This window comes from Prunus mume, linkage group LG4 (assembly GCF_029339155.1).
Source record: "Prunus mume cultivar Tortuosa linkage group LG4, ASM2933915v1, whole genome shotgun sequence".
NCBI classification, from domain to species: domain Eukaryota; kingdom Viridiplantae; phylum Streptophyta; class Magnoliopsida; order Rosales; family Rosaceae; genus Prunus; species Prunus mume.
In genome coordinates, this window is record NC_142701.1 from 16,786,407 (window position 1) to 16,799,417 (window position 13,011).

The following is a 13,011-nucleotide window of genomic DNA, read 5'->3' on the forward strand; positions in this document are numbered from 1 at the left end:
ATGAGTTGAGATTATTATGACAGTTGAGAGAGACAGATCGTTGTATTGTTACTTGCCAGCCAGGGACCCGGGTGTTTCCAAAGGAGTAGTACGACGTCGTAGCTTAGTGTGATCAGATCATACGTGTTTGTTTTGTTGGTCAAAGGTTTTCGATCATACTTGAACAGTTTAACGTGATTGATTGCTAGTTAGTAATAACTTGACTTATTATTATTATTATTATTCTTTTCAATTTTAGGGATAATTTTATTTGCCTGAAATGTTTGATTTACTAGTACGAACAACTGCGAAGGAAAGGAAGGATGGGAGACTGAAAAAAGAAGGAGAAGCAGTTAGTTGATTAGGAGGAGGAGGAGGAGGAGGAGGAGGATAGGTGGTGGATGATAGCTCGCCTTGCGGACTTTCAAATCAATCGATATCTGGACATGGAAGTATCGAAGATATAGAGGGAGGGAAGGAGGGAGGGATATATCACAAGTCAAACTCAAACGACAAAAGAAGCAAGCAGATCTACAGACTACAGGCTACACCAATCTCTCTCTCTCTCTCTGTCTTCCATTGGATTGGATCTCTCTTTCACTCTCACGGTCTCACCCACACCCATCCAGCTACCTCCATCCAAACCATCTCATTCATTTCTTTTATTTATTTACAATACAATACAATACAATACAATACAATACATCACCAGCTTTATTTTCACAAATTACTGCGTCCAGATCTCACCTTTTCTTTGTCACAAAATTAAAATAACATAAAACGGAAAACGATCTTACCTTTTTCTCCCTCTCTCTCATATCTCACTCTTTGTAGATTTAGTTTCCTATGTTTTAAGCAGGATTCTGCCATTGCTCGTCACCACACGGGATCACTACTGCTACCTTCTGCTTTTGACTCCTCTCTAATCTCATCCTACAACCTAAATTAATGGGTGCCACCCAGTCCGTACAAGTGGTCGAAGAGAGCGAAGAAGACCAAGAAGAAGAAGAAGACCAAGAAGAAGAAGAAGAAGAAGAGGAAGGAGAAGAGAACGATATTGGTGAGCCCATTAGAAGTGAACTGGACAAGGATTTGATCAAGAAGGTTCTAGAACAAGAACCCGAGATGCTTTGCCACGCATCCGCATCGCCGCTCTCGCCTCAGCTCTCCTCATTAGGCACCCCGCGCCTCGGGCCCTCCATCAAGGTCTGGGACCCTTACAACCTCCTCGCTCCTCCTCCGCCTCTTCTGCCGCCGCCTCAGGGCTTCTCCCGAAGCTTCTCCTTGAGTTCCAATGCCATGGAGGACGACCGCTTCATGACGGAGGTCTTTTTGATTAGTCACGGCGAGTGCGAGTTGAATTTGCGGCCCGATTTGGTGGGCGGCCGCTGCCCTCAGGCGGCTTTGACCCCCAATGGGAAGCGGCAAGCCAGGGCCTTGGCGGTGTTCTTGAATTCCCAGAGGGTCAGCTTCAATGCCGTTTACACCTCCCCTTTGGATCGTGCGCGCTCAATGGCGGTTTCCGTCTGTCAGGTACTTTTGTATTTTTCAATTCAACTTGTTTCAATCAGTCTTCCTTAAGCCTTGAGCAGCTTAGTAGTTTAGAATTCTGATTATGCATTGGAGATTGATGAGTATATTTCTCTTGCTTACTAGTTTAGAATATTGATCATGCATCCGAAATATGCACAATGTTCTGATTCTGTTACTTGGATCAAAGTGTTTCCATTTAGCTGGCTGCCACAAGATGCGTTTTCCTTGTCTCTTATTCTCTCTGGTTGTATTCATTAGTCGCTAAATCACTCCCGGTTATTACTAGTGATTACCAGTCCATCAATATATTCTTTTGGTTGGACAATTCAATCTCCTTCAGCATGTGTATTTCAAAATACTAATGTGTGCATTCTGAATTTACCATTTCAAGACTTTATAGAATTGAGCATACCTTACATGCACGCCACGAGGATTTTTGAAGGGTCTATTTTCTTTTCCCAAATTGAGTTGTACTCTCTTCAATTCTTCTGTCTCTCTTTCTTAATGATGGTTTTCATGTGGAGGAAAGGGAGAGCCCTATAGGGATTATTAACCGTGATAAAATGATATGTAATAAGACAACCTAGATGAAGATCATGCGCTGAAGATGATCTGTTTTGAAGCCTATCTGTAATGCTATATAAAACAACCTAGATGAACTGTCTTAAAATGATCAAGCAGCCTATTTTTCAGTAGTATGCTGCTGATTGTGTTTGATGAAAATCCCTGGCCAACATAAGTGCACCCTTGCCATCCCAAAATTTAATTCAATCCCCATTCAACCAAGCTATGTCACTATTCCAAGATAAGAAGCAGGATAGTAACATGGTTGAAAGCTGCAAGGGAATAATGCTAGCCTATAATTTGGGAGATATTGCCATCGATGGTTCTAAATGGTAAATATAAAGACTACTCATAGTCGGGATCAAAAGCTTCTTCGAGCCAAGTTCTTGCCTCACGAGTGTAACGAAGCTATAAATGCTAATATGCATCACTACTGTTGCTGTCCTCATAGGCTCGGTCGCATGACTAGTGTGGAATCTTTCACAGTTATGGCTCCTTCCTTCTAAGAAATGGCTTCTAAAACTTCCTGGTACATGGCTTCATGAGTCCAAGTAATGTATTCAGAACTATGTTTCTCAGATTCAACAAGGAAGAGTAGGAGATGGATAATAATTTGAATCAGAGTCATTTTGGCAGAATCAATGTTGTCCTTGACTGTTTTGACCAAAAGAATTCTCAGGATCAGATATTCGTGTCGGATTTGGTAGTGTTTGGTTAACTTCACTTTCTCCTTCTCTTTCATCAATTGTTACTGTTAGATCCCCGGCCCTTTGGATCATCTTCTTCTTCATCAAGAGTCAGATCATTGGATCCCCCTTTTAACTGACGATCTTGACACAAAGAGTCTTTGTAATATTATTTCCTCATATGAGCAGCTAAAAGATAATGCAAGATATATGTTATGTGATTTGTTTATGGTAGAACTTTGGTATTTAAGATCTGTTTGCATACATCTAAGTAGTTAAAATCATGCAGGAAATGAACTTTCCAGTGGAACAGATACAAGCGTCGGATGCACTTGCAGAGATGAGTCAGGGGGATTGGGAGGGGTGCCCCCGGTCAGAAATATACACAGCTGAACTTTTGAGCTTCATTGACAGGGTTCAGCCTGATTTCTCTGCACCATCAGGAGAGTCACTTAGGCAAGTGGAATTTCAAATGGTTCAATTTTTAAATGGGACAGTTCTGGGGCTTACTGAAAAGTTAAGAGCGTACTTCTCTTTCTCGTCACACAATCAGAATGAGAGCCAAGGATTTTCACACCATAATTCTCATGTTTTAACCAACTCAATTCATGACCGAGAAGGGTCTTCTCTCCCACCACCTCAATGGGATCTGCTTCACAGGCAGCGGCAGGGGCTCTTAAGGAAAAAATCTGGTAAGAGCCGGCTACAAGTGGTGACTACAACCGGAGATCAGGAGGTTGAAGATGAGATTTCCCCTCGGGAAGTGAATCACCAAAGTTCCCCACATGATTTAAGTGGCAGGAGCTCCTCTTCTGTGTCTTGTATTGGCATTTTCAGTCATGCAGTGCCAATCAAGTGTCTCCTCACAGGCATCCTTGGATGTAGCCCATTAATGTCACATAAGATTTGCATAGAGGATTCCTCGGTGACAGTTTTGCAGCATTCATGGAGAACAGGTTGGCAGATAAAAAGGTTGAATGATACTGCACACCTCAGGCTTATGTAGTTATGTTAGAGTTTTGGAGTATCGAATCGATCCTTACATTATATCGACTCATGGGAAACCCGGCATCCTCAGAATGTCAGGAAACACGATTTTGCATAAATTTGCAATATACCCACCCCCAACCCCCCGGCCATTTGTTGTAACATTTGCTAAATTTATTTCAACATTTACAACTCCAAAGAAGAAAGCATTGTGGTTGGAGTTGGATCCTTGTATTGGGTGATTCTTTTTATTTGTAGCTTTTGCAGGAGATGGTGTGAAAATCATGTATTTCCTGTATGTGGAAGAAATTAAGCTCTTTCACAATTCAGAAACTTAAATGAGTTGATGCATGCATCCATGCTATATATACGTATTATTCATTCGTTCTCATTTGGAACAATCTCATGATTCACCACTGACCACTAACACTATGCTGGTTTCATGCATGTTATGTAATGCATCATCATATTCAGATCATATATACGGTACTTGTTGAATAGCTCTTGAATTCCTTTCTCTTCTCTGTGTTTTTTTCTTATGGAAGATTCTTTGGCGTTTCAATATTTAAAAAAAATATTCTTTATGCCAAAAATTGTAAAACCAATATTAGAGAAAAGAAAAAAAAAAACACAGAAGCCATTGCACAGTGCTTCTATCTCGATTGCTAGTCTTGTCTCCAGCGTAGGACTGGGTCGGGATTCGTGTTGTAATTTTCTTCTCTTATTAATTTATTTATTAGTCTTCGCCAACGGCAAAAACTCACAAAGTAGTATGAGACAAGAGAGGTGGGTCACAACTCACATGGGATGATGCGATTACGGAAGGCAGCCGAAAGATGCGGATCGGATCGGATCGCATTGCCAAAAATTTAAGAGCTGAGCCTGAGTGAGAAGAAGCCTAGCTAAGCTAGCTTGTAGCTGCTTCCGTATTTCAGAACTTATAGATTTTTGCATTTTCATATGATTTATCATCTTCTTCCTTATTTGACTATCTTATTTGGTTCATAATACAAATACAGATACAGTACTCGTCTTTTGAAGCACAAACACGTGTATAGCATGAGGTCTCTAATTACTTACTGAACAAATATTGAGACAGCATAGAATCTGTGTTAGTTTTTAATATATTGCCATAACCATACCGACAGACAGACAGACAGGCAGACAGACAGATGAATGACGATAAACAAAAAGGTTCCAATAAATAAGCATAAAGGAGGAGGGTAAGATTAAGAGAGCAGCAATTAAAACTGCCACTGTCCATCTCGTGACTTCACTGCACCAGCAAACAGTAGGTCACACAGACAGACAGAGAGACAGAGACACCCAAATTCCCAGTCTCTCTTATCTTGCTAATACTATATGTATTGAATTGAAGGCTTGAAGCCCCAGTCCAGTTCAGTCCAGTTCAGTCCAGTTGAGCTAAAATCTCTCAGAGAATATTAGCCATGGCTCCTCCTATGAAGAAATTGTATGCAGTTTTAGGCATAGCCGTCCTCCTTGCCAGTTTTAGGCATTGTGTGCCAACGCCAACCATTTCAGCTTCTCCAGCCGTTTTACCATATGGAAAAGCACCCAACAACATGTCATCCTTTTTCCCTACTTCTCCTACTTCTGAGGCATTTGGACCAGTGGCAGTGGCAGTGCCCAGCTCAGGTGAGTTTGTGGGGAAGGTTAATTCATCCGCCGACTTCAACCGTGGGTGTGCTCTTGTTGCAATATATGCTGCAGCCCTGTCTACTTTGTTTCTAAATCTTGCTTAACTACTACGTACTCCGTCGACTTGTACAATTAATGCCAGAGCTGTTTGTTAGGATAGGATTTCAGAAGCAGATCAAGGGCTTGTAATAATAATTTGCACCTTCTGTGTGTTGACTTGCGATGATTTTGGTTTCTTTTCTAAGTTATCCACAAACTACTTCCTCCAGTTCAGTTCAGTTCAGCAGCCTCATCTGAGGTTACAATAATTAATTAATTATTAATTAATACGTGGCTTATGAAACTTGAATTTCTTGATAAGTTGATTCAAGACAAAGTTTAGAATATGAAAAGAAATATAAGTTAACGCACTCTTCTTCACATACAGTCATATAATACGCTTTTGAAACTTAACCAACTTAAGCCAAGAGAATGGAAGGATAGAGAGTTGCTTGGCAAACAACATCCCACATTCAACTTGTTTGCTTGCTTAGCGGAATCAAAAGCACCAACAAAAATGAATGCATATGAATGAATGAATGAAGATTTCAAAATCGAGTTTTTGTCTCATCAACAGACGGCCGTATTCAGTTTCAGTAGTCAACCCCAACCTCACTACCTGGTTCAGCAAATACGTGGACAAAAACGATGTCTCTTCCTGGAACTCAGTCATTGCCGACTTGGCTCGGAGCGGTGATTCTGTCGAAGCCCTCCGAGCATTTTCCTCCATGCGCAAACTCTCTCTCAGACCAACCCGCTCCTCCTTCCCTTGCGCCATCAAATCCTGCTCAGCTTTGCTCGATCTTCACTCCGGCAAGCAAGCTCACCAGCAGGCTTTGGTCTTCGGATTTGAGTCCGACCTTTTTGTCTCCTCTGCTCTCATTGATATGTATTCCAGGTGCGGCCTATTATCCGATGCATGGACACTGTTCGATCTAATTCCTCACAGAAATGTGGTTTCTTGGACCTCCATGATCACCGGCTGTGTCCAAAACGACCATGCCCACCAAGCCTTGTCTCTCTTTAAGGACTTGTTGATTGAGGAAATTGACAATGAGGATGTTTCTTTAGACCCTGTTGTTGTGGTTTCTGTTTTGTCGGCCTGTTCTCGTGTACCCAGGAAGGAACTTACACAATGTGTTCATGGGTTGGTGGTGAAGAAGGGTTTTGATGAGGATTTATGTGTTGGGAATACTTTGATGGATGCATACGCCAAATGTGGCGATCCCAGTCTGTCTAGGAAGGTGTTTGATGGCATGTCGCAAAAGGACTTGGTTTCTTGGAACTCCATGATCGCAACCTATGCACAAAGTGGATTATCTTCTGAGGCATTGCAAGTCTTCAATGGCATGGTAGAGGATGGTGACTTCCACTACAATGCGGTGACGTTGTCAGCTCTCTTAATAGCTTGTGCACATTCTGGGCCTCTGCTGGTTGGGAAGTCTATACATGATCAGGTATTTGAATTACTGTCAAGCCCATAATTTTGCGTTCTGTAGAATAATAAGGTATTACTGCAACCTCTCAACTAATCATCATGTGTGTTACAGCTTTGGTTTGTTACAGTTTATTGTGTTACAAATGAAAAGAAAAAGTTAAGTGACTCTGCCATCTTCGATCTTTTTTGTATAGGTTCTAAAAATGGGCTTGGAAGAGAATGTGATAGTGTCTACCTCTATTATCGACATGTATTGCAAATGTGGAAAAGTTGACATGGCAAGGAAGGCATTTGAGTTCACAAAGGAGAAGAATGTCAAGACATGGACTGCCATGGTTGCAGGTTATGGAATGCACGGCCGTGCCAAAGAAGCTTTGGAACTCTTCTACAACATGATAAGGGATGGCATCAAACCAAATTATATAACATTTGTGTCGCTTCTAAATGCTTGCAGTCATGCAGGTCTATTAAAAGAAGGCTGGTATTGGTTTAATACCATGAACCACAAGTTTGGTGTAGAACCTGGGATTGAGCACTATGGGTGCATGGTTGATCTTCTTGGGCGTTCGGGTGATCTCAACAAGGCTTATGATTTAATAAAGGGAATGAGGGTGAGACCAGACTGTGTAGTATGGGGTTCCTTTCTTGGGGCTTGTAGGATACACAAAAATGTGATGTTTGCAGAGATTTCTGCTAGAAAACTGTTCGAGTTGGACCCAAATAATTGTGGGTACTACATCTTGCTTTCAAATATATATGCTGATGCCGGAAGATGGGAAGATGTTGAGAGGATGAGAGTACTTATGAAGAATCGCGGGTTGGTTAAACCTCCTGGATTCAGTTTGGTCGAACTGAAAGGTGAGGTTCATTTATTTTTAGTAGGAGATAGAGAGCATCCTCAACATAAGAGGATTTATAAGTATCTGGAAAAACTGACTATCAAGCTGCTAGAAGTTGGTTATGCACCCAATGTGACTTCAGTTCTACACGATGTTGATGAGGAAGAGAAGGAAATGGTTCTTAGAGTTCATAGTGAGAAGCTGGCTGTTGCCTTTGGAATCATGAATTCTGTACCTGGTACAACAATTCAGATAATCAAGAATCTTCGAGTATGCGCTGATTGTCACACTGTTATTAAGTTGCTTTCCAAGGTAGTTAATCGGGAAATTGTGGTCAGAGATTCAAAGCGATTTCATCACTTTAGGGATGGGTTGTGTTCTTGCGGAGATTATTGGTGATGGCTCTGTTAAAAGTTTGGATTGATAAGCAATATTGGCTTGATAAACGACCTTAGGCATTGATAAGGTGTTAAGAATCATAGCAATGCAGAACTGCAGCTATCATAGGCATTGATTTAAAGAAGTTGGGCTTATTAGGAATTGGCTTCATATATTTTGCTTCAGTTTTGGTGAGACTGAATGCCACCATACAAATGTTTTTCAATGAACAGAAGACAGTAAATTGTATACGTAAACTAGGATTCTTGTCCTGAACCCGCAAACCACTGTTCTACCAGGTACATAATGATGATGCTTGAGAAGATGGCTTATTAAGGCAATGAAGGTTCTAGTTCTTGAAGAGATGTTTCATTTTGCAGTTTCACCTTCGACCACATGATTCAGAGAAACAGTATGAGGATAGGGAAGCAAATGAATGCTAGAAGCGGGAAGCAAATAAATGAGGTTTTTCTAAATTAAATTATGATTTGATCTTCATATTCGAATCTTCACATGGTTTATTTATGCTGGCTTTTGTTGACTTTGTAATTTCCATATGTATATGTGGAGGCGTAACTAGAAAGGAAAGTAAGTAAGAAAATTTCTCTTTATGGAAAAGGAAATTTGAGTAGTCGTTTGGAAATTGCCAAATTGAAAGACCATATTCTGTATTGATTTCCCCGAGATATGCCTACGAATATACGATTCCAGCTCCCCATGGGTTGGTACTTGGTATTGTTGAGTCTGTTTCTATAACCGTTGTTCACGCTAGGACGACATAACAAAAGCCACCTTCGTACCATTCACAACTCCTTTCTCATACACGCAAATATCATTTATATATTGCTATGTTCAAACAACTTACCTATACATAATACCTAAATTCTTTGAATATACACAAGCGAAAATTCTAGGTGAATGCATCTTTCTTTCTTTTTCGACAATTTGATATACAAAACTATTCTAAATTCTAATTACGAGGAAAATTTAGCTCAAAAAGAAGCGAACATGCTAACCATATCAATTGGCATAATTCACGTTTCCAAATTTATAATTTTTTTTTTTCTTTTTCAGAACTGCAAATTTATAATTGGGAAACAAAACAAGGGTGGGATTTCAGAGTCAACATTTTCCAAAGCTCTACTTTGATGGGCCGCCGGGCCAATGTGCTCAGTGAGAATGAGAGACCAGCGAAAGGTCAGCAGCACTATGGTGGCAGAATCGTAATTAAAGGAAATCGACGGGGTCATCTCGTATAATTGATGCGAGGGTTGAGCACTGGACCATAGCAAAAACCGGAATCAAAAGGCAGAGGAGAGCCCCATTTCTAACAAAGCATCTGGCAGCGAGAGTTTGGGAGAGAACCTCTCTCCTTCATTTCATTTCCTTTCCCTCACTCTCTCTCTCCCTTGCTTCTAAATCTCGAGGTCCTTCCTCTTCTTCCTTCTTAACTCCCAAATCTCAGACAAATCATACCCCTTCCTGTTTCTCCCATGGCTCTCTCAGAAAAACACTCGCGTGAGTCTCTGATCCCTAGCTTCCTCTACAGCTCCTCATCGTCCACCAAAACTCTAGCGCTGGAGAAGATGCTCCACGCCAGGCCTAGCGGCTTCACCTCCAATGTGAACGCCGAAGGAGCGTCCGCCAGGAAGGGCCTGGTCATTCCGTCGCCGAGCGAGCCCTCCAAGAAGATCGAGATGTACTCTCCTTCCTTCTACGCTGCCTGTACTTTTGGAGGGATCCTCAGCTGTGGTCTCACTCACACGGCCGTCACTCCTCTTGACCTCGTCAAATGCAATATGCAGGTCCTCTTTTCTTCAGATCCCTTGCCTTTTCATCTCCAAGTTTCTATCTCTGATTTTATTTCGATTTGATATCCTTATCATACAACAACTCATTCTACCTGATTAGATCTGCGGCCTTTTATCTTCGTATTTGATCGTAACATTTCATTTGTCTATGTATTCATCCATATATTCTGTCTAAGTTCTTTGTCTGCTTAGGTCTGCTATTTGTTTTCCATGGTTCACAGGTTCTTGCCCTCACGTATTTGCTATTAATTTTGAATATCTCGGTCCTTAATTCCACTGCATCATGATCTGAACTGGATCTAGTTTTCAATGAATTTGTACAGTTTTAGAGATTTTTATTTAATTAATATTTCTCCACTCATGATTTTCCCCGCTAACCATTCGTTGTTTTTTTCCTTCTATTTTCTATGTCTTCGATTGATTAATTTCATTCTCATTCTGTATTGATTGCTTTCAACCTGCCACTCTATATTGATCGTTTGATTTAGTTATTTCGCTTTGTATTGTTCTGAATGGAAGATGTTTGTTCTGTTAACTTTCAATCTTTATTTAGTTTATCATATCAAAGACATCTGTAACTAACATTTTTCTCACTACACTTAGTGGCGGATGTAGATAATTTAATTGACGCTGTGGATATTAATTGTTGTGTTTCTAGATTGACCCAGCAAAGTACAAAAGCATATCATCTGGTTTTGGAGTTCTACTCAAGGAGCAGGGCGTCAAGGGCTTCTTCAGGGGATGGGTGCCTACCCTCCTCGGTTACAGTGCTCAGGGTGCCTGCAAGTTTGGATTCTATGAATTTTTCAAGAAGTACTACTCTGACCTTGCTGGACCAGAGTTTTCTGCCAAGTACAAAACCTTAATCTACCTTGCTGGTTCTGCATCTGCTGAGGTCATTGCAGATGTTGCACTTTGCCCCTTTGAAGCAGTCAAGGTCCGGGTACAAACTCAACCTGGATTTGCTAGAGGTTTGTCCGATGGACTTCCTAAGTTTGTCAAGTCTGAAGGTGCTCTTGGGTATGTTTTACTGCATCATCATTTCAATATTTATGCTCTGCAACACACATGGATGCATGAGTTGTTCCTTTAGGTTTCAAACAAGCTGCTGTTGTTAAGATTAACATGTGAACAATTTTCCATTGCAGGTTGTACAAGGGTATTGTTCCTCTATGGGGTCGTCAAATTCCATGTAAGTAAGAAATATGGGAACACATGATTGTCTTTATTTTCTGCTTGTGTGAAATACAGCTTTAACATATTTCTGTATGATTTGAAAGGAGTATTCCATGGTACTGTATGCACCATACAGGGAACCCTTTTTAAAAATGAAAGTGGAAATTTTAAGGATGCAATTGGTCACCACAAACTTGAAAACTGTAGTTTTGAGAATCTCCTATTTCTATGGTCATGCTTACTACTCTGAAGTTTGAATTTTGTTCTTTATCTTTTCCACTTCCATGCTTTCCTGAGTTCGAGTATTGTTTGGAGTAATCTATTGGGGTCAGGAGATCCAATTGTTGCATTCGTGGTTTTTTCAAGCATTAAGTAGATGCCTTGAATTTTCTGGCCCAAAAAAAGAAGATAGCTTTACTCATGTTAATTAAGATCTAATCTTATGATCCACGTTTACTTTTTTTTATTTGGAGTTGAGCCCAAAGTTGAGTTCGTGTAGTCTTCTGTTATCATTTATTAGAAAAGAACTTTCTTGCTCGAAGCTGTTTGTGGGTCTTGATGTGGTGTTTATCTCAGCCTAGGCCTATTATATGCCACATTTTCTGTTAGAACTTCCCATTTAAGCTCTTTGTGAAACTAGCCTAATAGGTGCTGAATTTGTATCGTTGCAGTTTTATGATCTTGAAGCTATACTATGCTTTACTTGAGCACAAAATTGCTTTTACTTGATTGCTGATCTGCTTGTTTTTTCTTGCAGACACAATGATGAAGTTTGCCTCCTTCGAGACCATTGTGGAGATGCTCTATAAATATGCCATCCCTAGACCTAAGGACCAGTGCTCCAAATCTTTGCAGCTTGGTGTGAGTTTTGCTGGAGGATATGTGGCTGGTGTTTTCTGTGCTATTGTTTCTCATCCTGCTGACAATCTTGTGTCTTTTCTCAACAATGCCAAAGGGGCGACAGTTGGTGATGTGAGTGATGCTATGGTTTCTGGATAATGTTTGTAGTACATCTTCATGGTTTTGTTTTGACTGTTTTGGTTTCTCCTTGTTCAGGCTGTGAAGAAGATGGGGTTGGTCGGTCTCTTTACCCGTGGGCTTCCTCTTCGTATTGTCATGATTGGAACTCTTACTGGAGCTCAGTGGGGAATCTATGATGCATTCAAAGTTTTTGTCGGGCTGTAAGTCATTCCTTCCTGCAACTGTTTGCTTTGTCTAGTTGATTTAAGGAACTGTTAGGTAAATCTTATGGAATTGGTGTATGTATTTTCAGGCCAACAACTGGTGGTGCCCCTCCTCCTGTTTCTGCTGCCACAGAGCTTGCTAAGGTGTAATCCGCTGGGTGATCAACCTCATCAACTTTGTTGTTTTTTGAAACTGGAAAGTTTGTCATAGGAATTAAATAAGCATAGGATTGCGGAAGTTACTTAAAATGGCTTCTAAGCAAGTGGGGATTTTTATTTCTTTTGCATCCGGAACCTGTATCCCAGTTTTTCCTTTTTTGACTCATCTGATTTTCGGGGGATGGTTTTGCTCTCATCCTCTTTAAAAGACGTATTTTTAGTTAGATCAGAGATGAATTTGAAATTTGATGTTAGGAGTGAGGAGGTGTCTTCCCCCTGTCAAGATTAGGCAACAAAAAATAATGTTAGATGGGATATGTTCTTCGGCCATCGGTAGGCATGGGAATTATGCCTATATACGATTATTATTTCATTTTGATACTCTTCATTTCAGGCTTATTCCGAGTTTTTTATTTCAATCTTTCATTCTATATATTTAGTTTTCATCCTGCAATCTTTTTATTATTATTTATTTGTAAATATGTAGTTTTCTATCATAGCATTGCAACAAGGTTTTTGGGTTTTCTTTCCTTTCCCTGAGACCATCTTCTGGGTTTGAAGTTTAATAAATTTTTATGT

The 13,011-nt window shown here is 40.5% G+C and overlaps 3 protein-coding genes across 3 annotated transcripts; all 3 read left to right on the forward strand.

The window, feature by feature from the left end:
* The first annotated feature begins 272 nt into the window (after positions 1-272).
* MEF14 (Phosphoglycerate mutase family protein) lies at positions 273-4,140 on the forward strand. The gene is made up of 2 exons (XM_008232814.3): positions 273-1,512; positions 3,052-4,140. The coding sequence occupies exons 1-2, from the start codon at positions 928-930 to the stop codon at positions 3,766-3,768; spliced, it is 1,302 nt and encodes a 433-aa protein (XP_008231036.1). The 5' UTR covers positions 273-927; the 3' UTR covers positions 3,769-4,140.
* An 881-nt stretch (positions 4,141-5,021) lies between these two features.
* LOC103330392 (Tetratricopeptide repeat (TPR)-like superfamily protein) lies at positions 5,022-8,732 on the forward strand. Its single transcript, XM_008232966.3, has 2 exons — positions 5,022-6,904; positions 7,080-8,732. Exons 1-2 carry the CDS (start codon positions 5,987-5,989, stop codon positions 8,121-8,123), a joined length of 1,962 nt encoding a protein of 653 aa, XP_008231188.2. The 5' UTR covers positions 5,022-5,986; the 3' UTR covers positions 8,124-8,732.
* Positions 8,733-9,367: 635 nt separating this feature from the next.
* On the forward strand, positions 9,368-12,831 carry PHT3;1 (phosphate transporter 3;1). The gene is made up of 6 exons (XM_008232816.2): positions 9,368-9,907; positions 10,572-10,933; positions 11,062-11,105; positions 11,847-12,061; positions 12,146-12,270; positions 12,363-12,831. The coding sequence occupies exons 1-6, from the start codon at positions 9,596-9,598 to the stop codon at positions 12,421-12,423; spliced, it is 1,119 nt and encodes a 372-aa protein (XP_008231038.1). The 5' UTR covers positions 9,368-9,595; the 3' UTR covers positions 12,424-12,831.
* The last annotated feature ends 180 nt before the right edge of the window (positions 12,832-13,011 follow it).